Here is a 27,413-nt window from a genome sequence, read left to right as displayed (position 1 = left end):
CTGACATGACATTTGCCAAATTCCTTTTCCTCATTTCCACTACCACGAGGGTGAGGTGGTAATTGCCAAATGATACACCAGTGTCACTTCCGATGGTCACAGTGGCTTTCTAGTGACTTTTTCAGTTCATTTATGAAGGTAAAAACTGCAACTCAAACAGCATTAGCATGGAAGTAAAAACTGCATCCCAAACAACATGACCATGGAAGTGGGGAATCCCTAGTGGATTCTAAAGACTGCTCCAGAACGATTCTAAGGATTGCTAAATCCACGACCATTATGGAATCCACTTTTTCATCCCCAAGAGGCAGTTTCCAAACAGAGCCTAAATCCACCTTTAAATGCTGCAGAAACCAACCATCAAAACGGTGTTTTCAAGGAAGAAACATTAACGTCAAGCTGAGTAGAGAAAGGCAGCTTCAGCTGCTTTCATGCCTTCCAGTTAACCAACTCAACGGGGGCTCCGCTTGCCTGGCAGTAGTTAATGCACGTCACCTTGTGTTGGGACGTTGCAAGTTTGAATCCCAATGGTATGGTTGTATAACCGGTAGGGGTCTGCCTAACCCCAGCTTTCTCTGTCTCTCTGTCGAAAAAAAAAATATTTGCTGTGCTGCATCATATCCAAAACTACAAGCAAATACTGATTCTCAAGAAGAGATAACTTAAGATCTTAATGAACATAGGAAACATTCACCAATTAGATCTAAGGGGCTTAGAGAGTGTAAAGATACAAGCTCGTCAGGCTCCCCAGGCCTTATCTCAGTTTCTGTGAACAAAACTTTCGAGTACAGCACAGCAATGGAATAAAAGAAAAAACCCACTGACAGGACAATAACACATTAAGGACTCTTCTAGGACAAGATTTTTAAAGGCAACATAATGTTTGGCCTTAAGTTTGTTGTCACCGACTCAACATAAGCACCCTTGTTATTGATTGATGCAAAACTCTGATGGGAGCCAAATAAAGGATGTAATACAGTTTTAAGGGTATAAGCATAAGCATGTGCAAGAGGAAACAATGCTAAATCTTCAAAATCCCATATAAATTATGGAAACTTACAGATCATGTGATCGACACTTTCCGTATGATTCTAATGGTGTTCTACACCTCATTGCACAGGGAGGTTGTGCTGCATTAGCATACAGGTGTTTTATTTCCGACTTGTCCCACTAATCACCTTAAGAGGTACATCAATAAATTAACTTTGCACGTCTCTGAACACTGAAGTGAACATCAGTTAAGCCAGTTATGCCTGCAGTGATGTTCTGTCCTACTTTTACAGGACCAACACCTTGAGGAGTGCCTGCACATAACCATTTTTATTCACAAAGGTAACCACAAACAACAGTAACAACAGTAGAATGATGAGGATGCTTCATGATATTCGAAGAAGAAATATAGGATACCAGTTAGTATGACATCTCCTTCAAGAAGAGTCATGATGGAGCTTATGTGGCTTATGAGAAAAGGAATCTTAAAGATCATATCTTTGGTTGAACCCTTCTGTTTGATTTCATTATCTACCTGAACAAATATGATAATCAGCCCCTAAATAGTAAAATCTTCAGGTGAAGGCAAAACTTAAATTGTTAGAGCTATTCAGAGTGTTAGATATAAAAAGAAACTGAAAAAGATTACAAGACACGAATTTCAACCTTCAACCAAAGCTCCAAGTTGTGAGGGTCCTCTACTGCTGCTTTAGGTAGCTAACACATTGAAGAAGAGAAAAAATGAAAAAAGAGGCTATCAGAATATAGGCAAAGATCATTGTGACATATAAACTACTCGGTGTTCTCCAAAGGCTAAAAAAAAAAACAATATCACCCCAAGTAGGTAAGTACAGAAGAGAGGAAATAAAGTTTCCTTTATGCAGCATTGTTGCCAACATTTGCAGACTCTAATGGCATTACCTAAAGTAGCCCATACCAGAAACCACTATTGTAAAGTGAAAGGTCATAGAGAAAATAGAATCACCTCAATCAGAAATATATGTAAAAATGATTGAATCTTACAAAGCTTGCCAAGCTTTGCTCTGCCCCTTAAAAAACTTCACTTGGTAGTCGGCATTTTATAAGCAACTTGTCAAGCTTGCCTATGTCACACATTCAGGTACAGGTATGTGGTACCATTCAGGTAATGGCTGGTATGAAGTGGATGCTTTTGAAAAGAAGCGTACACTGGTATGGCTGGGAGTATGTTAGATTGGGTAATTAAAGCTTGCATCCAAGATTTTCAGCAACATAGGAAGGTTGTGCCATCAAAAACATATATGGTTATGATGGAATGACCAACTTATTGAGCTGAAGATTATGGGCACAAGCTGTATGTACCCAATCTGACCCCATAGATTTATTCTGTGTAGTCTCTTTGCTCACCATCACACACACTTATTTCAAACTTGTCATTCTTATGTAATGGACAAAAGCAGTTTTCCATGCTTGTCATGCCAAATACTATTCGTTTAAATTATAGTTCTACTCTACCACTCTGCAATAGGAAACTGATAATGACAATAAACAACTTTTTCAAATCAAATGATTTATCACAAGAGCAGCAAACCTTGAAATCAGAACAATGGGGGCAAAGCAGTAAAAGCTCTTACCATGGAACTGATTGGAGTAAATGTGTCCTGCCCTTTAGCAACTGTCCACGGAAAACCTGAAGCCTAAGAAATGGAAATGGAAATGGAAAACATATGAGAAAATAACAGGAACGATAAAAGTAATTGCATTTTATAAACACTGGAACCAAACCATAGTCCACCCACTCAAGAAGCAAGAACATCACAATAAGCCATATCTTTATCATACTTCAGCACTGTGTACCTGGGTAGACTTTCAAATGACATGCAGAGACAAGACTAGAAAGAAATTTTAGAAATAAAACAAGTGAGAAGAGTTATAAAAGCAGGAGATAAAGAAAGTTCTGTACGTGAAGAGCTACTTTTATCAAGGGACAAACAAGATATGCTACAGCAGCATTAAAAAGAAGTACAACTAACAAAATCAAAGTTAATTCCCATTCCCATAGATGATTTATCATTTTGAATTTGTGCTAATACTTCATCAAAAAAAATAGTCAATGTTTACTTTTAAATAAATCAACATATAACCACAAAATACCAAGGTTGTAAGTATTGTATCGTTGCCCATATCGGTCAGGCCCATAATAAGATATGTATTGTACCGTAAAAAACATAATTTTTAATAAAAAATTCAAAAAAAACAAAAAATTTAGCAAAAAATCTAAAAAAAATTGTAACACATGAAACAATGATGAATTGCACAAAATACAACCATAAAATCACATATGAAGCATTTATGTCTCATCTTCGTCATACACATCCCCCCAGCGCTGCGCATACCTCATTTCGGCCTCACTCATCTCTTTTTCTTGTCTTTTTTTCTCTCAGACCAGTGAGTAATTATTGGCATTGCCATCCGACAAATTCCTTGACATGCAGGCTGCAACATTGAAATGTGTCCTGGCTAAATGATGCTTCAACCGATAGATACCACCTGAAAAAATATTATGGCAATAGTTGTACTCGATTTTCAATCAGTTTTCACTCATTACCTGAGTGCCTCATTGCCATGTCGGATCATCTGATGCCATCTTCCCCAAAAACAACTCAATGAGAAGTAAAGAATATGATTTTTTTTTACCTTAACCCACTTCCTTGAGTGAAAAATTGGTGAAAATGCACTCTTACTTGAGCAAACCGCAAAAGCCCTTTTCCTTGCGAACACATTGGCCCCCCAAATCGCTCTCACGACTCCTAGGTGTTGGAGTGTGGAGCTTGATTTCTACCTTGATATAAATCGATTATTCTCGAAGAGTAGTTTTATAATTTTACCCAGAATAGGTTGCCCTAAACTCCTTGTATTTAAAGAGGACAATTTGTCTTTTGTAAGGTGTGTGTATCTCAATCTTAATAGTGGGCCTCAATGCGGCCATAAACATAGGCAACTCTTGTCGAACCACGTAAAATTCATGTTCTTTTTGTGGTTGATTTCTCTCTCTTCTTCCCGCTTTTGTTTCTTCGATCTATGATAGTGTGTTGACTCGTTCCCCAACACTAGGCTGCGTGGATACCCCTCTAATGGCCTCTACACAAATGAAGAAGTTGGCTCTCAAAAGGTCTTTAAAACCCAAAAAATGATACGAGTGTGTATCATATCGTTGTTGCCTATAGTAACAATATATATTGTACCATATCATACGATACAACATTACAAAATACAATACCACGAAAAAGGAAAAGAAAAACTAATGGAAAATGTCTCATGAATAACCAACCTCGATGTCAATGAAGACAAAAAAATATAGCAGATGCCAAAAACAAGATATAAAAGATGATCATGAAATATAATGCTTTTGATGTATGGTGTCATGGCCCATCTTTAGGAATAGCAGAGCACATTGAAGATGAAAGCCCAGGTAGGGGAGCCAACAAGAAATGCGTAGCATGTTAAGGAACCATCAGAATGGATCTTCAAAAAGAAGAAAGATGTGGCTTTTCTGGTGCTAGAATTTGGATATGATATGCTATACCACCGAGCCATGTAACAACCTTACTTAGGACATGCTTTCCACTTCTTTCTCAGTCAACACATAATGTCAAAGTTTCTTGTTGTGGCAGAAAACACTCATGGATTTCAAGAAAAGGTAAGCACTAACAAATACCACATAGACTAATATTCCACCCAGGAATCCACATGTGGTTTCTTCAAAGCAGCATTGATCAACAATTCACCACTCTATCCTTGTAGATCACATAATAAAAAGGAGTCAGAGTATGATAAAATTTTGAGATGGTACATACGTAGAATAACAGTAGACAGGAAGACCAAGTTTGCACAGATTGCAAGAGCTACAGAAAAATGGCCTCAGCAGAGAGCAAAAAGAAAAAGACTGAATTGCAGGTGAAACACAACAGCAGATACACATAATGTAGGTATCAGAGCATGCTTCCAAACTTTAGTTGGAGCTCTCATCCATAATTGTTTGGAAATCTAACTTAAAGATTTCAGGACCTTACTGAGAGAATCAATGTGTGAGAAGTATCAAGCTGCATAATGTAAAACATAGTTACAGCAAGAACTTATGTAGGCGCAAATGCATGCTTCCAAAGCTTAGTTTGAAGAATGTTTGAATTGCAATCCCTAAATCAGAATCATGGTTCCAGACAGCAAGCAAATATGCTGCCATATTAAGAAATTGTAATTTCCAATGAAAGGAAACAACCATCCAGATTACCCTATTTTGATCAGATTATAGGATGAAAAGTCTACCTCTTTCCTATAAGTTTCTTTTAAGACACAAAAACAAAGGTTATTGTTTTATAAGTTGGAAAGGCCATTTTAAGTAATCTGCTCCAAAGAAACTAGCAAGAATCGGTCAAACAATTTCCTGTGATCACAAGAAGAAAATGTACAAACATACATGTTCATATGCATACCCTCAATATTTTTTTCCTTTTTGGATAACAGCATATACCTAATAGATTTTAGCACCTGGAATTCGTTTAATATTTGTACTTAATCATTGGTTTATCGTATAGATTAAGGTACTTTGCTTTTTAGAGTTGTATATTTGCCTCTATTTCTACAACATTAAAGCTGGAAAAGTAAGACAAAATCTTAAAAGTTATACAAGAAAAATACAGTTCTTTATATTAGTGTTATGCTTCCACAGGTCAAGACTTCAATTTGGTTAATCTTGGATGCATTCTAAGAATTTTCAGTATTCTGACTTGTGAACTTAAAAAAGAAAAATATTACTAATTCATTTGCTTAGATGCTTCCTTAGTGCTTCATAAATCACTTCCAAAGCAGTCAAAAGTGCTAGTCGATGCCTAGACGCTGCCCCTTAAAAGGCCTAGACGGGAGCAGTCAGACTACCAGAGACCAAAAACGGAAAAAATTAAAACATTAAATAAGTTCTTTAAAATAATAGAAAATACATGTTCAACACAGCTTATGAAGTTAAACAACCAAAACTTAAAAAAAAAAAATCATGAACAAATCTAAACAATTAAAGCATAATTACATTTGTAACATCCAACTGCATCTAAACAAATATTTGTATATTTGTTTAGATGCATCACCTAGAGACACAAAACATATTTAAAATAAAAATATAAAAAACATGAAAATAAGAAAAATACTGAACTTAATATTTCAAAATACACAATCAAAACATGATTATAATGTTTTAAATATTATTAAAATAAATGTAAAAGACCAACCTCGGTGTCCTCCCTTCCCTAACCTAGGTACTTACCTAGGCACCTAGGTGCTCCTAGGCGGTACACTTGTGCCTAGGTAGCCCAAACGGCCTAGGCGGGATTTTAACTACATAGATCACTTCCTAGCAACTTAATGCTTCTCACATGTACTTATTTGTGACTCGCGGACCTAATTTGTTCTATACAGAATAAAATTGCAATAAAAGATAACAAGAATTCTTGCCACATATTAAAACAATAGCTCAAAAGTTTTCTTGTGAAATGCACAACAATGGCCATGAAACATTACACAAGGATAAGCAGAACCAATAACTCTGAATAATAGACAGCTCCTCAGAACATGCCAGCAAAGGCAGCATAATCTTAACTTTGAATAATAGACAGCTCATCAGAACATGCCAGCAAAGGCATCACAATCTTGCCAGGGTACATAAATTATGAAACACTTTAACATCAGAGCTAAATCAAACAGAACCAACCCTAGAAATGGTAATTAAAGAAACAAATTAGCACATAAAAATCTTTTTCTTCAAGAAACAACAAATTCATGCACCTTGGCAGCAGATTGAATCTCCCTTGCAGTCATATCCAAAGCAAGAGCATAGCCTGAAACAATTACAATTATCATGTTGCTATAATTCCGTAATGTGGCAAAGTTCCATACTAGGTTTTAGATTTCAAGTAACCACCAGATGAGCAAAATGAGAAAAATAAAATTCAACAAGATTAACTAGCATGGTGTGCTTCTTAATCCACCAAATGGAAGTAAACAGAAAATGTCATCCAAACTTGAAGAAAACCTGCTCTAAAACCTCAGATTCCATCGACTCTGAACAGATGATCATGTTTCTTTCAATCATCAAATGGAACTAACAACAAAGAATTCATTATATTCGAAGCAAACCATCATAGTCATCATTAACAGCATAATTTCATGAGAGATAAAGTTCTAACAATCTTCAGAACCTTCAGAAAAGAACTATTAGAAGGAAAAAAAATAAGCAAAAAACAATGACTTTTAAAGGCATCCTAGTAATAATGATAAAATGGAAAATCTGATGAGCTGGCATTTCAAGGAAGAAACATAGGAGGAACCCTTCATTGCAGTTATGGAAAAGATTTTGAACAGCCCAAATTTGCAGCAGAGGGAAGCTGTCCTTAAATTTGTGATCGACGGAAGAGTAAGCCCGTAGCTCCAAATTAATTGATGAGGGGATGCAATATTTCTTAAGTCTTAACACATACAACCTCTCCCTATTCCCTGTTACTCTTGCCATGCGTAGCAGTTGAACTCATCAATATCCCTTGGTTGGGATTATATATATAGGGTAATACATCTGTGCTAAAATGAAATATGCTAAATGAAACATGCTAAGTGGTTTTTACGGCTTTTCAGGTGTTTTTTTCATGGTTCCAACCCCATAAATGTGTTGGGCATGGTCGATTTACTAGGAATCCAACCTGGATCATGTGTTTTCGATGAAAAAAAATGATATTTGGAGCCTTGAAATTTTACAAAGATTTTGGACCAATGATTTTTTGAACCTTATAAAAACCCACCCATGTGTTGGAATCGAACTCTTCAAGAGCTGATCCCTATAAAATCAAGCACATAGATCACATTTGTACAATCAGAATTTAAAAATAAAATGAAAAAAACCCAAAAACCAGATGTATTACCCTATATATATATATATATATATATATATATATATATATATATATATATATATATATATATATATATATATATATTGAAAGAATCTGAATAGGGCTTCAAGATGAAAGAATCTGAATAGGGCTTCAAGATAGTGCGCCTTCAAGCTTTGGAGAATAGCCTTCAATCTGAAAATACAAAATAAAAAGAAGAGAGGAGAGGGGGAGAAGAGGAGGATGCCAAATGGAAAGTAGGGCACGTTAAAAGTATCGTGACCCTCTCTTAATAAGATATATATAGGATCTAACACTACTGAACAAAATACATGAAAAATATACAGGATTACAAGTATGCCACCGCCCAAGCATGGGGAAAGCATACGCTCGGATATGGATCCAATATCGGATCCATATCCGATACAAATACAATTCTAACATCCCCCCTCAAGTTGTGCATGAGTTTTCATCATGCCCAACTTGTTCTTCAAATGCCAAAACTGTGATCCAGTGAGTCCTTTGGTGAAAAGATCAACAACTTGTTCAGAAGTATGTATATATGCAGGGGAGATTTCCTCATCTTCTATTTTCTGACGAATGAAATGTTGATCAATCTCAATGTGCTTGGTACGACTGTGAAGTATGAGATTGAATGAAATTTTAATGGCACTTTGATTGTCAACCAGCATGGAAGATTGAGCAATAGGAAGAGATAATTCCCCAAGGAGGTGACGAAGCCAAGTAGCATCGGCAGTGCCAGCAGCCATGGCCCTATATTCAGCTTCTGTGCTGGATTTTGCAATGGCGCGTTGTCTGCGACTACTCCAACAGACAAGATTAGAATTGAGAAAGACACAATAGCCAGAAACAGATCGGCGTTCATCAAGATCGCTTCCCCAATCAGCATCAGTGTAAGTAGAGATAATATGACCATCCACAGTAGGAGACATGCGTTTATAAGTAAGTCCATCGCCAATAGTCCCCTTGAGATAACGTAAGATACGCTTGACAGCTTCCATATGAGTGTCTGTGGGAGCATGCATAAACTGGGAAACTTGATTGACAGCATATACAATGTCGGGCCGAGTGAATGTCAAATATTGAAGTTTCCCAACAATACTGCGGTAAAGGGTTGGAACAGGATATGCAGGACTGCCATCTGAAACGTTCAACTTTGCATGCAAAACGCTGGGCGTGTTAATGGGCTTACAATCAGACATACCAGAGGATGTGAGAATATCAAGGGCATACTTGTGTTGAGAAAGAGTGAGGGAATCCACAGTCCTGTCTAATTCAACACCCAAAAAATATCTGAGGTCCCCGAGATCTTTCATTTTGAAGTGTTGTTCTAACACTTCTTTGATTTGGACGATATGAGAGGAAGTATTTCCCGTGAGAACAATGTCATCCACATATATCAATAACCAAGTAGTGATCCCTCCTTTGTGATAGATAAAAAGAGAATGATCAAGAGCACTCTTCTGAAAACCAGCTTCTTGAATGTGAAGGGAGAACCTTTCAAACCATGAACGAGAAGCCTGTTTTAACCCATATAATGACTTGTGCAACTTGCATACCCATAGATTAGAATCATTAGTAGCATATCCTGGTGGTTGTTCCATGTAGACGTCCTCTTTGAGGAAACCATGAAGAAAAGCATTTTTGACATCAAGTTGATGTAATGACCATCCAAAAGTAACAGCAAGAGAGAGAATAACTCGAATGGTACTCATCTTAACAACAGGGCTGAAAGTCTCATCATAATCTTCCCCATGTTGTTGAGTGAAACCTCTAGCCACAAGACGAGCTTTATACCTATCAATACTGCCATCTGGTTTATATTTGATTTTATAAACCCATTTAGACCCAACAACATTCTTATCCCTTGGCCGTGGAACGACTTCCCATGTTTGACATTCATTCAAGGCTTCCATTTCTTCATTCATGGCTTCAATCCAACGGGAATTTTGAGAGGCCAGAGAATAACACTTTGGTTCAGTCTGTTTATGCAAACTGGTCATAAAAAGCTGAAAATCCAAAGTGAAAGTGTTATAGCTTATCCATCTATCCACGGGATGTCTCGCTCGAGTGGACCTTCGTGGATGAGAAGGAACAATGACAGAATCAGTAGTAGAGGCAGGAGTGCGACGAGAATAAACCAAGCCAGAAAATCTGTCTAAAGGAGGATCAGCCATCTGAGTATCAGACATGCCTGCTTCAATGTGAGTACTATCCATCTGGGCATCAGACATTTCTGCTTCAATGTGAGTACTGTCAGAAGGGGCTGGAAAAGTGGTCGGTTGAATCCCATCGCCTAAGATATTAGCACATAACCATGGATCATATAGTCTGGACGCTGAATCATGAATAGCCTTGGAAGAAGTGTGAAACTGCAATCTGAGTTCATCAAAAACATGTCTTGAAATATGTATACGGCCTGTTAGGGGATTATAGCACCTATAGCCTCGATAATGGTCTGCATAGCCCACAAACTGACACATTATAGCCCGAGCCTGAAGTTTGTTCCGGAGGCTGGAATCAACATGAACATAGCAAATGCATCCAAAAACCCGAAGCTCATCATACTTAGGATGCTCATGATTCAAAAGAAAGAAAGGAGATTTCCCTGCGAGAAGAGCTAAAGGCAATCGATTTATAACATAAACGGCCGTGTGAAATGCCTCAGTCCATAGAGTCATAGGGAGATCAGTGTCATGGAGCATGCTTAAGGCAGTCTCTACAATGTGTCGGTGCTTGCGTTCTGCAATGCCATTTTGTTGTGGTGTGTGTGGACAAGATATCTGTCTAGTGATGCCATGATTTAGCAAGTATTCAGTAAATTCAGATGATAAATATTCACCATCACATTGAAAATGCACTATGTTGGATGAAAATTTATTTTGGATGAGGGCATGAAATTGGCTAAACAAATGGAACACTTCAGATTTGTGTTTTATGAAGTGTATCCATGTATAGCGAGAAAAAGAATCAACAAAAATGACATAGTATCTACTGCCGGAAGGAGATGAGACAGGAGCTGGTCCCCAAACATCAGAGTAAATCGTTTCAAACAATTTAGAAGCTCTTTTATTGATGGAATTAAAAGGAAGGGCATGACTCTTACAAAGTTGACAGCTTGAGCACATGCCTGACTCACTAACAGGTCTCAGACTGGATTTGTGCAACAATCCATTATTAACAAGGCTAGAAATAAAAGAATGACTACAATGGCCTAATCGATTATGCCAAATGGACGGCATATCAATTTGAGTCAAATTGACTTCATTCGGACTGATAGGAAAAAAAACAGATGAACTGGACTTGGACACTGGAGGAGCTTCTTTGAGGACGTACATGTTGCCTTCACGAATTCCTTCAGCGAATATCGTCTTGGTGAGAGGATCCTTGACAAAAACAGAGGAAGGAGTGAATTCAACTGATGTGGAAGAGTCATCAATGAGTTTAGATACTGAAATAATGTTTTTCTTGACATTAGGGACGACTAAAACATTGTGTAAAGGAAGAGAAGTATGCGGCAAAGAAACATATGCATTACCAATGTGAGTAATTTTATGGTGAGTGCCATCACCTGTAACTACAGAACCTTTTGCTAAATATGGAGATGCACTAGAGAGTTTACCTGCATCATCAGTCACATGGGCGGCAGCACCAGAATCCACATACCAGACACCATCATCATTTTGCTTGAGATTCAGATTAGAAATAGTGGTCATTAAGAGTTGTTGTGCATCGGGCGTGAATGAGGAGGAAGACGCTCTAGAAATGATAGAGGGGGTTGGCCTGTGATCACGTCGACCTCCCTTAGCTTTGTTCTGAGGATTGTGCCAACATTCAGATTTAACATGTCCTCTCTTGTTGCAATAGAAACATGTAGGGATACGCTTTGGCATGTTAACAAGAGTGCTGCCCTGAGGAGTGGGAAGAATACCCTTTCCTTGTCCGGATGTATGAGCCCAAGTATGTGCACGCTGTCCTGACACACCATGTGTAGAAGTAACTAAAATACTGGGCGAAGTAGAAATGGAAGCATCATGCCTGTGAACTCTACTAGCCTCATGCTGGATCAATTTTGCCTTTAAGTCTTCAAAAGAGGGTAAGACAGGGAGAACCTCCAGAGCAGTGCAAAATATATCAAACTCTGACCCTAGACCACTAAGAGCCTGCTGAACTTTATCCTTGTCTGAAATAGGATGGCCAATAACAGCAAGTTGATCGCTTACATTTTTAATCTCATAGAGATACTCAAGTACAGATCTGGAGCCTCTATTTATGCTTTGAAATTGACGCTTCAATTGAAGATATCTAGCTTCTGAAACTTGAGAGTATGTATTTGCAAGCGTATTCCATAGTTGAAAAGCTGAGATATCATCATCTATACCTGCAAGCACTTCTTCAGAGAGGGTAGAAGTAATATAAGCAACTAAAGCCTGATCATGTGCCATCCATACGGCATATGCTGGATTAGGGATATTATCTGTAGCAGTCACCGAACTAGTAGCATCCTTTGTTTCACCCAAAATCAATTCAGGCGGGGCTGGAGTAGAGCCATCAATATGACCATATAGACAATGGCTCTTAATGAAAGGGACTATCTGACGTTTCCACGTCAAATAGTTGGAATGGGTTAACTTTTGGGAGATGAGTTGAGAGAGAAAACTCGAAGAAAGGGTGGACATGATTATGCTGATATAATATTTGCGTTTCCAAAGGTACTCGGCTGAAGGATCAGGCACTCGGCTGAAGGATGAGGATCAGGCACTCGGCTGAAGGATGAGAATCAGGCACTCGGCTGAAGGATGAGGATCAGGCACTCGGCTGAAGAATGAAGATCAAACTCAGCAGATCGTGGCCTGGTTGACAGGCGTGATGAAGAAGGCAGACGTAACTCAGCAGTTCGTCGATCGTGGCTGGAGAAGACTCGCTCGTGGGTGGAGAAACAAGTGTCGATCGTGGGTTGCTCTGATACCATGAAAGAATCTGAATAGGGCTTCAAGATGAAAGAATCTGAATAGGGCTTCAAGATAGTGCGCCTTCAAGCTTTGGAGAATAGCCTTCAATCTGAAAATACAAAATAAAGAGAAGAGAGGAGAGGGGGAGAAGAGGAGGATGCCAAATGGAAAGTAGGGCACGTTAAAAGTATCGTGACCCTCTCTTAATAAGATATATATAGGATCTAACACTACTGAACAAAATACATGAAAAATATACAGGATTACAAGTATGCCACCGCCCAAGCATGGGGAAAGCATACGCTCGGATATGGATCCAATATCGGATCCATATCCGATACAAATACAATTCTAACATATATATCCGCACTTGTGGAGGGGTGACAACCAATTTTCCGATAACGGTTGGGTTACATCAAGGATTTGCTTTAAGCCCTTTCCTATTTGTGATAGTGATGGATGAACTTACGAGATCAATTCAAGAAAATGTACCGTGGTGTATGTTGTTTGCTGATGATATTGTTTTGATTGATGAGTCTAGAGTTGGGGTTAATGCTAAGTTAGAATTATGGAGACAAACATTGGAAGCTAGAGGTTTTAAGTTTACTAAGAGTAAGACTGAATATATGGAATGTCGGTTTAGTAAGCAACGAAGTAGTGATGGGAGTGTAGTGAAGCTTGGTGAACAAGAAATACCGGTGAATGATTATTTCAAATATTTGGGATCCATCATTCAAAAGTATGGAGAAATTGATGGAGATGTAAATCATAGGATAAAGGTTGGGTGGATGAAATGGAAAAGTGCAACTGGAGTGTTGTGCGATCGTAGAATGCCATTGCGGTTGAAGAGAAAGTTTTATAGGTCGACTATTAGACCCGCTTTACTATTGTAATGAAAAGAGGCGGAAGCACCAATAGAGCAAATGTCACTCTTAAAGAGTGACCACTAAAGCCAAGAACACAAACACCAAAGGTGCACACACAAAAACTCTCAAATATGGAAATGACTTAAAGTCATAAGTTGGATATTATTGAAGAAGAGAAGAGAGAGGGGTATAAAACTCATACATGAGAAGGAGAACACCTCCTCTATTTATAGAGGAGGGAGGCTCTAAAGAAGAGACTACAAGGGGGCTCCCTTGTAGTCGTTGGGAGCTCCAACGGTCAGAAATATGACCGTTGGGGCCCCAACGACTACAAGAGTGGGGCCCCTTGTGGTCATCCTAAAGTGAAAAAATAAAAAGACAAAAAAGTAAAAAAGCAAAAAGGAAAAAGAAAAAAGATAAAAAAGAAAAGAAAGGTACAATGACAGAATTACAATAATACCCCTATCGGGTATTTCAATAAATTAGAATATGTATATATATACATATATGTATACATATACTTGTATATATACGAATGTATATATACAAGTATATGTATATATATATATATATATATATATATATTTTAACACGCCCCCTCAAACTTTACGGGGAGAAGACCGAAAGTTTGCTAAGGAGAAACATGAATCGTGGAGTTGGGAGCGCCTTGGTGAAGAAGTCAGCTAGTTGATGCTCTGAAGTAACATATGGTAATGAGATAGTCCCTCTGAGGTATTCGTCTCGAACATAATGGCAGTCCATTTCAATATGCTTGGTCCGCTCATGAAAGGTGTGATTACTAGCAATGTAAATCGCACTTTTGTTGTCACAGTAGAGCTTGGTGGGAGTAGAAATGGGGACGCCCATGTCAGCAAGGAGACTTCTGAGCCATACGATTTCCATAGTTGTCATTGCCATGGCCCGATATTCAGCTTCAGTGGATGACAGTGAGACCTTCTGTTGTTTCTTGCATCTCCACGAAATGAGGGATTCACCTAAAAAAATACAAAGACCGGTTATTGAGATACGATCATTGGGATTTCCTCCCCAGTCAGCATCAGTAAAAGCAGTTAAGTCAAGAGAGGAGGAAGAGGATAAGAAGAGTCCTTTGGATATAGTATTTTTGATATATCTGACAATTCTCAATACGGCTGCCATATGAACTGAAGTAGGTGCATGCTGAAACTGGCTTACTGCATGAACCGCATGAGCAATGTCAGGACGTGTGATGGATAGATAGGTGAGAGATCCGATTAATTGACAGTAGGGGGTTGGATCCTCGAGAAGAACACCATCTTCAAGTCTCAGTTTTGCATTAATGACTTCAGGAGTCTCAACTTTCTTTTCATCAGATATTCCTGATTTGGCACAAATTTCAATAGCTAATTTCATCTGAGATAAGATGTATCCTCGAGGGGAATAAGCCACTTCAATCCCTAAAAAATATCTCAAATAACCAAGGTCAGACATATCAAAAGTTTCTTTTAACATGGTCTTTACATTATCTACTCCCTTTTTGTCATTCCCAGTGATGATCATATCATCAACATACAGCAGAAGCATAATAATGGAGTCACCTGTCCTTTTAATAAAAAGAGCAGTGTCAGTATAACAAGAAGAAAAACCTAAATTTATTAATACATTACTAAACCTATCATACCAAGTTTTAGGAGCTTGCTTAAGACCATATAAGGCCTTTTTTAATTTCAAAATTTTTCCATTTAAATCCATACCCGGAGGCGGTTCCATATACACTTCTTCATTTAAATTACCATTCAAAAAGGCATTATTGACATCTAGTTGAAAGATTGGCCATTTTTTAACTGCGGCTATAGCAATAAGAGCTCGAACACTAGTCATTCGAGCAACGGGGGCAAAGGTCTCATCATAATCTACCCCATACTCTTGGGCATATCCCTTGGCTACCAACCTAGCCTTATATCTTTCCAATGAACCATCACTCTTAGTTTTCACTTTAAAAACCCATCTACATCCAATGGGTTTCTTGTCATTGGGAGGATCAATGATTTCCCAAGTTTGTGCCTTTTTAAGGGCATTAAGTTCAAGTTGCATAGCATCATTCCAATGAGCATATTGCTTAGCATCATTGTAATGAGATGGTTCATGAAAGGAGTGAAGAGCAAGTAGACATGCTCGAAAATTAGGCGAAAAAGAGTCATAAGAAACAAATCTATTTGGTATTTTAGAAATCCGATTTGACCTTCTTTGAGAAGTCTCTTCGATGGAGTCATTTTGGGAAAATCTTTCAAGGGCACAAGGAGGATTCCTTTCATTCCTTCTAGAGTAGACTTGTATTTGTCTTGAAACATTTTGTTCTAAGTTTTGATCATCGCTTGGATGTTCAACAAGATCTTCACTAAGGGATTCATTAGGATCAATATGATCATCTTTAGGCAATAAGTCAAATAAGAATGAATAATCAATATTTTCATTTGGTTGGTGCGAAAAAACACTTTCCTCTTCAAGGAATGTGACATCTTTAGAGATATAAAGCTTGTTTTTAAGTATGTCAAAACATCGATATCCTTTTTGTTTTTCGCCATATCCCAAAAAAATGCATTCAATAGCCCTAGGGGAAAGTTTATCATTCTTGTGGGTTAAAACAAAACATTTACATCCAAAAATTATTAGTCTTTTATAATCGGGAGACATATTGTAAAGTTTTTCAAATGGAGAAAGATTTTTCAAGGAGGACGAAGGAGTTCTATTGATAAGATATGAAGAGGTTAGAACCGCTTCGGCCCAAAAAGATTTTGGAATGTTTCTTGAGATTAATAACGTTCTTGTAGTCTCTATTATGTGCCTATGCTTTCTTTCCGCAAGGCCATTTTGTTGCGAAGTGTTGGGGCAAGAACGTTGGTGAAAAATTCCATTTTCTTTCAAATAGGTTTGAAAATCATTTGACATATATTCGCCTCCCGAATCGGATCTAAGAATAGATAGATTTCCCAAAAATTGGTTTTTGACCATTGTATGAAATTCTTTAAAGAAGGAAAAAACTTCGGATTTACGACTTAGGAAGTAAATCCATGTGAATCGAGTAAAATCATCAATAAATACCACGTGATACGAAAAACCACCTTTAGACAAAATAGGGGAAGGTCCCCACACATCGGAATGAATAAGTTCAAATGGCCGAGTGGTAAAGTAACTTCTTTGTGGAAATGGAATAGCTTTAGATTTCCCAAAAATGCAATCTTTACAAGTCATGTGATTGTCTTTACAAGTATTGTTCAAAAACGGAAAAGAGAGACATTTTTACAAAATTTGGATGGCCAAGTCTCTCATGCCATATTCCAATACTTTTGTCCTTTACAAGATTGCACGATGGCTTAGATGGAAGAGTCGAAAAATCCATAAAATAGAGGTCACCCCTTCTATGGCCTTGCCCAATCAGCTTCCCTGACTGGAGATCCTGCACGGTGCAATCCTTGGGTGAGAAAGAGACTTGGCATCCATGATCGGTAATTTGAGATACGGAAAAAGGTTTAAATTTATTTTAGGAACGATTCTTACTTTAGGAACAAAAAAGTTTTTAAAATTAAGAGATCCAATACTTTCAATTTTTAATGATGTACCATCGGCCGTTGAAACACAAGAAGATATAGATTCGGAAAAAATATTTGAAAGAGAATTTTTATGAGATGTCATATGAAAAGAAGCACCGGAGTCTAGTATCCACATACCTGGAGGAGATGAAGAGTAGGCAATGGCGGCCCCGGATGTTGAAGGAGAAGCCTTGAGTAGATGTTGGAGAACTTCGGAGATGTGATTTAGAGTTTCTTTGATATCTCCTTCTTTGGTGCATTCTTCCTTCTTTGGAGAATCTTCTCCAACCGCGGCAACTTTTCCTTTAAGCTTTGGGCAAACCGGTCTTATGTGCCTCGGTTCATTATAATAATGGCATATAATCCCCTTTCTAGGTCCATAGTTATTTTTGTTAAAGTGGGGAGGTCTATATGCTTTAACATTAGATCCGGGCCTAGTAACGGCCAAAACATCATCACTCTTAATGCTCAAACCAAGTCGAGTCTCTTCTTGACATATCTCGGCAAGGGCATCTTCAATAGGTAGGGCTTTGCTTCTATGGAGAAGAGATGCCCTTGTTCAAATTCCGAGCGAAGTCCATGAAGGAATTGAAAAAAGTGCTCCTTTTCAATTTGTTCCCTTCTTAGCTCAATATCTTGTGGAGCAACCCACTTAGGCTCAAGAAGAGCAAGCTCATCCCAAAGGGGGGTTAGAGAGCTAAAGTAGTCCCGGACACTCATGTCCATTTGTTTGGTAGAACGGATTTTCTCTTGACAAAAAAATTGTCGAGCAAAATCCTTTTGGGTATACATACCCTTAAGGAAAAACCAAGCCTCATTGGCCCTTCTAAATTTGGCAATATTAGCACAATTTTTAAGATCTACATTGTTCATAAACCATGCCAAAATTTTGGCGTGGTTACTTTCCCAATCCTCAATTTTGGATTGATGTTCATTAATGGCTTTGATGCGCTCATCGCCATCTAAAGCCTTCTCAATCTCATTTTCAATTTTGGTGAGAACAAGAGAGGGTTCGGGAGTAGTTCCCATAACAAAACCCCAAAGTTTCTTACCTCTTAGGTGATTTTCCATAGCGGAGGCCCACATGAGGTAGTTGGACCCATTTAGCTTAAAAGAGAGCTCCACTTTAGAGTCACGTTCCATCGGCACCAAATATTCTTCTCTTCTTCAAAAACTTTGAGAGGCACGCATTCCAAGATGATAAAAGAGAAGCCCAATCACCAACCAAGCTTTGATACCATGTAATGAAAAGAGGCGGAAGCACCAATAGAGCAAATGTCACTCTTAAAGAGTGACCACTAAAGCCAAGAACACAAACACCAAAGGTGCACACACAAAAACTCTCAAATATGGAAATGACTTAAAGTCATAAGTTGGATATTATTGAAGAAGAGAAGAGAGAGGGGTATAAAACCCATACATGAGAAGGAGAACACCTCCTCTATTTATAGAGGAGGGAGGCTCTAAAGAAGAGACTACAAGGGGGCTCCCTTGTAGTCGTTGGGAGCTCCAACGGTCAGAAATATGACCGTTGGGGCCCCAACGACTACAAGAGTGGGGCCCCTTGTGGTCATCCTAAAGTGAAAAAATAAAAAGACAAAAAAGTAAAAAAGCAAAAAGGAAAAAGAAAAAAGATAAAAAAGAAAGGTATAATGACAGAATTACAATAATACCCCTATCGGGTATTTCAATAAATTAGAATATGTATATATATACATATATGTATACATATACTTGTATATATACGAATGTATATATATAAGTATATGTATATATATATATATATATATATATATATATATATATATATATATATATATATATATATATATATATTAACAACTATATGGTACGGAATGTTGGGCTGCCAAGAGACATCATATTCAAAAAATGAGTGTAGCTGAGATGCGGATGCTTAGATGGATGTGTGGAAATACAATAAAAGATAAGATTCGGAACGAGGAGATACGTAAGAAGGTAGGTGTTGCACCCATTGAAAATAAGATGCGAGAGAATCGTTTACGGTGGTTTGGACATATTCGGCGAAGGCCTAATGATGCTCCAGTTAGAAGGTTGGAGAAATGGGAAAATATATTAGTTAAAAGAGGTCGGGGTAGGACTAGGAAGACTTGGATGGAGATGATAGGAAAGGATATGAATGCTTTGAACCTCACCGAGGACATGGCATTGGATAGAAATGATTGGAGGAAAAGGATTCATGTGGAAGACCCAAAATGAATTTCTTTTTTGGTTCATATCGCTGACCCCAATTGTTTTGGGATGAAGGCGTAGTTGTTGTTGTTTGTTGTTGTTGTATATATATATATATATATATATATATAGAGAGAGAGAGAGAGAGAAAGCATTTAAGAATAACAAAACAAAATATACAACAGGATGATAGCATTTCCTTTCATGAGTGAAAAAACAAAACTTATCAAATGAAGGAAGAAAGATCTAAAGCAAGAAGCAATCATTGTCGTGGGAACTGGTTCCCACTGCACAATATCCCAAAACAAATACTGCAACACACAAAGACCAGGTCCCTTCAACCAAAATTAATAAAATTTGCTGTTCATAAATATAAGACCGCCCAGCACTTGCATACCTGCAACATAATCCATTGCTGATCCATGGGCAACATCACGAGCCTTTTTCCCAATAACAACTGCTAATTCCACCTCATGATCTAATGACTCTAAAGGATGAGGGACTTCAATGGTGCCTCCATTTTGTAGATAAGATGTTGTAGGTTTTAAGAACAGCACCGGCTCCTATTGAAAGAGAACCAAAAAGAGTTCCAGTAGCCATGAAAATTAAAATCTCAAATTTCTAAAGTAGAAAACATATAAACATGATAATTAAGTGCTGAAAATAGGGTGCTTCCATATTCTTCCCCATTTTGAATAGCTTTGAGCTAGTTCCAGGGAGACTAGCTCTTTAACATAAAAGTGAAGCGTTCCTTTTTTTTCCTTAAGAGGAAATTTAGACTTTGGATCATCATGGCATTCGTATTACTGAATTTTCCCCTCAAGTTGCTAATATCTTAGCTTAATACCCTGTTTGAAGGATCATCCTTGAGGTACGTATTAGCTGCTGAACTCATACTTCCGGGACCTTTGGGCCGTTGGTCATGTAAATTCATTAACTCGGGCACATCTACTGCTGATGTGCTCTAAATAGTGATTCACCACTAACAACTTTCGGGTCTGTTCTTCGCAAATATTAGGGTGTTTTTCTATACCAAATGGAGATGTAACACCCAGTATTGCAACTCCAAACTATAGCATAGATGAGTTGCAACAAAAAGTGTTCCATCTCTTGCCCAAAAGCCACAGATTCTCCAACACCACATCAAACATCCATGAGTGCCCTTGGCAGCTCCTAGAATTCTGGAATCAGAAGCAAAATACAACACCCTGGCTTTCCAACACCATGCATCCAAACACACACTAATGGGTGTTGGGCATTCATTTTTTTGCAAGATCCACAGGGTTAACACACCATAGTATCGAATCCATCGGAGAAATCGGGTTCTTTTCTCATTTACTAATCGATTTCGGATTGCCCACATGATGAACAACAAGAATTATTGACAAACACCACGCTTGCTTCCGTTTACTGCAAGCTATCAACTCTAGAACTCAACAAACTTCCGACTCAAGACGTTCTACCAAATGGGTTGATCGTATCTGAGACCATCTTATCAGACCAAACCCAACCATCATCAAGAGTTGATGAAATAAGGAAGAAGGTGGGTGGGTGTTGGATCACAGACCTTTGGGATGGCATTGCCGAGTTCCTTGGCATGAGCGGCGTAGTTTCTGCCGACGGCGACGATCTTCGTCCCTAGATTTATCAGACTGCTTGCTGCCATGATGCTGTCTCGGTCCCCCAAAGAGAGGAGTCTCGCTAGCGTACGCAGGAGACGTCTGAAGCACTGACCAGGGATGCTTTTCCCCCACCGCCCTTTGGAGTTACGGCCACGGTCACAAATCTCGTTATCGGGATTTTCTCGTCCAAGAAAAATCTCGCCGTAAAATAGAAAAGTTTATTTTCTTTTGAAATTCTCGAGAAAATATAGATCTACTTAAATTTTAAAAAGACATAAGAAAATATAAACAAAATATAAATGTCACACTAATATCATGAAAATACCACGATAAATTTGTGATAAAATGGGGAGAGGGGGAATTTTTGTCACATGGACCGGGGCTTCCTACAAGGATGCTCCCTTTCTCCTCTAGTTTTCAAAACTCTTTATTTAATTTCATCAAACAGCTAGATCTCCGGAGTCTTCATAACTTTGATGAAGAGTGCTCTCTCTGCGAGGTATTTAAGATGATCAAATTGAACCTCGCCTCATCCACATGCTCCAAAATTGCTTCAAAAATGTGTGAGAAATGTAGAAGAGGGAAGTCGAGGAAAGGGACTGCTTGATGGGTTTGTAATAATTCTCATCTCACAAAGGGATTAGCTTATACTATAAGGCACGTTAAGATGTGGCATGTATGTGGCCATGAGAAACAAAAAAAAATTATCTCATTTGATTAAGCATAGAAAGTCGAACATTATATGCATCCAGGAAACCAAATTGATTGGGGGTAGACATATCTTTTTGGAATGAAATTTGGCGAAATTGTAACTATGCAGAGAGACCAGACAAGGGTCAATCGGGTGGTATTATTTTGGCATGGAGAGAGGATTTAATTGGATCAATTGTTTTTAAAAGCAGAATTATCTATCACATTATTTTTTCAGAACCAAGAGACTCCTTTCATTCTCACCACGGTCTATGGACCCTGGACCCTGTACATCCAATTGGAAAAAACTATTTTGGGCAGAGTTGAGAAGGATTTCTAGTGACTTTGTCCCTCACCTTTCAGGTTGTTGGTGTATGGGTTGTGATTTCAACACTTTACTTCATGTTGAAGACTCAAAATAAATTTTAGCATTATACAAGAAGCATGAGATGCTTTTCATCATTGTTGGATGCATAGACCTAGACCTCCCTATTAAATGTTCTAAATACACTTGCAATTCCCCTACGTTACGTAAGTTGGACAGATTTCTTGTTTCCTCATCCATGTTACAAGCTTTTCATGATATGGCGGCCTCCGTAGATCCTATCTCAATTTCAGATCATGTATCTTTGTGACTATCTTGGGCAAAAACATCTCATGTGAAGTCAAGAGGGTTCTAGATGGAACTGCGGTGGTTTAAGGTTTAATTCTGGCTTTCATGAGTTGATTGAAGGGTGGTGGGGGCGAAGCACCAACTTCGGCAAGTTGTGATGCACATCGCATCAATAAAAAACTTGCATTTATTTTAGAGAAATTAATTGAATGGAATAGGGAAAGAAATGCATCCAAGTTTAAGAATTTGAAAGAGTGGGAGGTTCAAGATCCACGGTAAAGAGGAAGTGTTGGAAGACATATCCGAGGCAATGAAAGAGAACTTGGTTCAAAAAATGAGTGAGCGGCGAGTGCGAGAAAATGTTAGATGCAAACAGAGGGCCACAACCCATTGGTTGCAACAGGAAGAAATGAATACCAAATAATTTCACATGTGAGCTTCTAAAAGGAAGAGGAAAAACAATATATTGTCCTTGAAAATTAATTACCAGCATTGGGAGGGTAGTATCATGATCTCTAAAGCATCCAAATATTTCAAAAATTGATTCTCTCGCACAGTTTTGGCTGCTTATGACATCACAAGCATGGGATTTAATCATCTTAGTAAAGCTAGTTGGGTAATTTTGGAAGACATTTTTAGCATGAAAGAGGTTAGAAGGGTGGTATGGTCTCTTCCAAATGGTAGATCTTTCAATTTGGATGGATGGATTCCCTATTGAATTTTTTAAGGGAAATTGGGATTGCATGAAAGGGGAGCTTCTTCTCTTGATGAATGATTTTTATATCAATGCCAAGTTACAGGCTATAATTGGAAGATCAATGCTCATTTTCATTCCTAAAGAAGCAAATATGGAAGACATCGAGAAATCATGGCCTATCTATTTGGTGGGCACATGCTTTAAAGTTATTGCTAAGACTTTGGCATCAAGGTTGACGATTCATATGAACACACTTATATCTCCCTTGCAAAGTGCATTCATATTGTTAAGAAGATTGCATGCATGAAGCGTGCATCATGGCACATGAATCCATCCACTCCATCAAGTTAGCAGATAAATCCTCTTTTGTCGTTAAGATTGTTCTTGACAAAACATTTGATTGTCTTGATTGAGAATTTTTGTTAAATTGTTCGAAATCTATGTATTTTGGGGACAAATGGATTACTTAGATAAAAGGGCTCCTCCCCTCTATGGTGGTCTCCATTAATGGTGAGAAAGGAGAACCTTTCAAGCCCAAGAGGGGAGTGAGAGGAGCCATTTCATCTTGACAATGGAAGCATTGTAGGTGATGATTAATACAGGGAAGGAGGCGGGTATTTTTCATGGTTGCAAGGTCTCTAATACTATCTTCATTACTCATTTACTTTTTGTGGATGATATATTGGTGTTTGAAGAGGCTTTTGAGCATAATATGTGAGTGTTGTGGATGATTTTAAGATGTTTTAGAGAGATTTTGGGCTTGAAAATGAATAGAGAGAAAAGTCAAGTATTAGTACTAAATGATGATGATATTGGTTGTTCTCATCATATGGCATCTCATATTTTTTATTGTGCACTTGGCTCCATTTCATTTTTACATTCGGGTCTTTCCCTTCACTTGCGGGGTCTCTCGAGAAACTCATTGGGGTGGGGTGGAAGATGGGGTTAGGGCGTTTATTCAATCTTGTGTGGCATGTTTCTTATCTAGGGAGGGCCACATAAACTTAGTGAAGCACATCTCATATATGATAATTTCTCAGTTCATTCAAATTTTTATAATGTCAAAAAAATGGAAAAGAGGTATCAAGATTTTCAAGAACCTGATTTGAAGGGGAGTTTGAAAGGCGTCGAGGGTTTGGTGGCTATCAGCATGGCCATTCATTTGGCTTGAGCGTAATGGTCGCATTTTTAGGGGGGTGTAGCATGGTTAATCTCAAGTGGGAAGTGAGTTGCAAGCTGCACAGGAAATGACCAGCAAGGACTTTTGTTCGTTGGGTTTGAGTAAAGTGTCGGTTTAGTTGTGACTACTGTCTTGTATTGGTGTTTGCGTCTAACCTTTTGGTTTTATATATTCATTGTTTAATGTATTTTTCTACTATGGTTATTGTATGCTGAGTTATAATTAGTGGTGAGTGATATCTCATTGCTTCAACTTCTTTTTTGATATGTTTTAGGTTTGATGAATATATATTTCTTTCAAAAAAAAAAAAAGTGTCACATGCACCTACATGGTTAGAAATGCTACATGCACCCTTTTATACGGTTAGCTAGGATCATAATATGGTTTTTAAAGCTTAATCCTGCAAGGGAACTTCATGTGACTTGAGAATTATTCAGTGATTTTATCAACATTAAAAGGTGCAAGCTTTAGAAAATATCTACCAATAACTCAGCCTTTCAACCTTTGGTTTGGTTTGGCTTGGCTTGGCTGTATAAGAAATTTGTTATGTAACACAACCAAAAGAATAAAAAGTAAAAGCAGAAGAAAAGTCGTGTTTCAAACCCGTAAAACTTATTCAGATCTCATTTCAGTCCAAATTTAATTTGTACAAAATTTTAAGTTTTTTCTCCTTGATTTTCTTTCTCATGCATTGCATTGCACAACATTGTTAATTCGAGTCAAACATAATTTTGACATCTTATTTTAGTTCTAAACTTAATTTTCAAAACCACATTTCAATCTGAATGTTTTGGGTAATGCCCCTCAATGAATGGGGTAAGGGGGTGCTTGTTTCCCCTTCCGTATGAAAAATGCTCTCTTTCATAGGAAATACGGCATCTTTCCTATAAAGACTGAAACAAAAATGTCTATGAAAAATATATAGTTGGTCCTACAAAATAAATGCAAAAAATCAACTTTTCTGTCAAAATGGGTTGATGCCTCCTCCTTGGGAATCACTTTCCCTCCAAAGTCGCTCTTTTAACGGGAAAGAGGCTTCTTAGATGAGAATCCATCCCCTTTGTCTGAAAAGTCTTCCATTCATGCTGATCCTATTCGCCTCTTTAGCTAGGTCCAACATAGTGTAACAAGCACCCCCTAAGGCAGCCTTAGGGGGCATTTCTTATACCCCCACTCAACAGAATCCACTTTCCTTGAAAGGGATGTTCAATAGGGAAAGTGTTTCATCATGAGGGGAGGTGTTAGTCCATTTTAATAGAAACCCAATATCGTATATATTTCACGAAAATGTTTGTTTTCATCAACCACCTTAGGAACCCCAATGAGTTTTTCCTTGTGTGGGTCCTATGTTAATGAGACTCAATTTTTGTGTTCCTTTCTTTTTATCATTTTCAGTTTCCCAGGTAGTTTATCAACTCAAAAGGTGTTAATCCATTTTATCATTTTCATTTGTGTTTCAATTATTTTATCAATTTAGATTAAGTTAATGTAAGATTTTTTCAGTCTTGACTCTTTGTATATTTTTACCTGACAAATAGCCAAAGCCACATTTAGTTGTGAATTTTGTGCAATAGAAAGCTCATTCCATGGAATCAAAAACCACATTTATGTGAAATGAATGTGTCACATTTCACAGAAGATGATAAAATAGGAATTCTCAAGTATTGAGTTAAGAATATATTTCCCCACTTGCTCATGGAATATGGGCATCTTTTCAACCACTTTGTATGGAACGTCTCGCAAGAGTGGCAAGAGTCCGTCACAAAAACAGTGAGGTTCGGCATGTTCATGCGTTCATGCTAGGACCAATATTATCAAAATCGGTTTTTGAGTCGAATCAATTTTTCAAAATTAGAGAATCAGCCTGAATCGAGCTTTGAATCATTTTAAAAAAAATTATTTTCTAAAGCAAATTCAAAAAGCAATCATAAAAAATCAAATTCTTAAATATGCATTTAATGCCTAAACAATATAGCAGTCAATAAGTATCATAACTATCATAAAAACTAAAAAAAAAAAACTTTTCTACTGGATAATCCAAGGGGAAACAACCCACTCCCCCCCTTCAAAACACCAACCGCACATTGGGTGGCCTCTCATAAAACCCTTAGGGTATGTTTGATGCATAGTCTCTGCATGATTTCAAATGAAAATCGCACTGGGAATAGTGTTTTCAACAAACATTGGATGTTGCAGATGCACGAAATGCATCTATCGCGTCCTTGTTTCTATGTAATTTTTGTTTCACTCTCATATTACGGTGAGAATGGGGATGAATGAAACGAAATTAAAAAAAAAATCAGGGGAGAGGGGTCTCTCTCTCTCTCTCTCTCTCTCTCTCTCTCTCTCTCTCTCTCTCTCTCTCTCTCTCTCTCTCTCTTGCAGCCAGGCAGATGCAGGTGGGGGTGAGTCGTCACCGGCACCCGTGGTGAGGCTGAGAATGAGCGTCCTTGACGGCGAGGTTTCCCTTCTTCTTTGTCTCTCCCCCTTCTTCGCTTTTCATTTTTTCTTCTTCTTCGTCTCTCCCCCATCTTTTTTGTTTTTCATTTTTCTTTTTCTTCTCTTTTCTTCTTCGTTCTTTATAGATTAGTGGACCATTTGTGTGCAGTGAGAGTAGGGATGGTTATTGGATAGTGGGGCATGATGATAAAGTTGGTTATCTGTGCAGAAGTGCAAATGATAAAGCCCAAGAGTCTCAAACGAATTGATGAGGTTGAGTAACAGGAAACAACCCTCCTTAAGCAAGCCTTCTATTTCTTTCTCTCTCTACACCAGAGATATGTTGGGCCAACATTGGCAAGCTTCTTCCCTATCATTTGCAGGTAGAACTTGTTTGATTAAGCACGTCTCAGCCAACCAGCTGCTTCACTGGATACTTCCATTTAAGCTTCAACAATCAATCCATGCTCATATTGAAAGGATATTTTGTAACTACCTATGGCATAGAATTGGGAACTAGTAAAGGATCCACTTGCTTAAATGGAGGCAAGTTTGCAGGCCTAAGAGTGAAGGGGGTCTTGGTCTTAGGCGTATCATAGACTCGAATCAAGCAAGTCTTGGATTTCTGGCATTTAAAGTGTGAATGACGAAT

General features: G+C 38.0%; 1 protein-coding gene across 1 annotated transcript; it reads right to left on the bottom strand.

Annotated features, from left to right (window-relative positions):
• Positions 1 to 897: 897 nt before the first annotated feature.
• On the bottom strand, positions 898 to 21,281 carry LOC149844235 (oxaloacetate tautomerase FAHD1, mitochondrial-like). The gene is made up of 7 exons (XM_090000442.1): positions 21,088 to 21,281; positions 19,918 to 20,083; positions 6,805 to 6,857; positions 2,604 to 2,666; positions 1,657 to 1,707; positions 1,408 to 1,525; positions 898 to 1,304 (listed from the first exon to the last, which is right to left on the bottom strand). The coding sequence occupies exons 1-7, from the start codon at positions 21,184 to 21,186 to the stop codon at positions 1,192 to 1,194; spliced, it is 663 nt and encodes a 220-aa protein (XP_089856568.1). The 5' UTR covers positions 21,187 to 21,281; the 3' UTR covers positions 898 to 1,191.
• Between the last annotated feature and the right edge of the window lie 6,132 nt (positions 21,282 to 27,413).

This window comes from Nuphar pumila, chromosome 3 (assembly GCF_984573655.1).
Source record: "Nuphar pumila chromosome 3, dmNupPumi1.hap1.1, whole genome shotgun sequence".
Lineage (NCBI taxonomy): Eukaryota > Viridiplantae > Streptophyta > Magnoliopsida > Nymphaeales > Nymphaeaceae > Nuphar > Nuphar pumila.
Note: the sequence above shows the minus strand (reverse complement) of the source record. Positions and strands in the feature narration are given on the sequence as shown.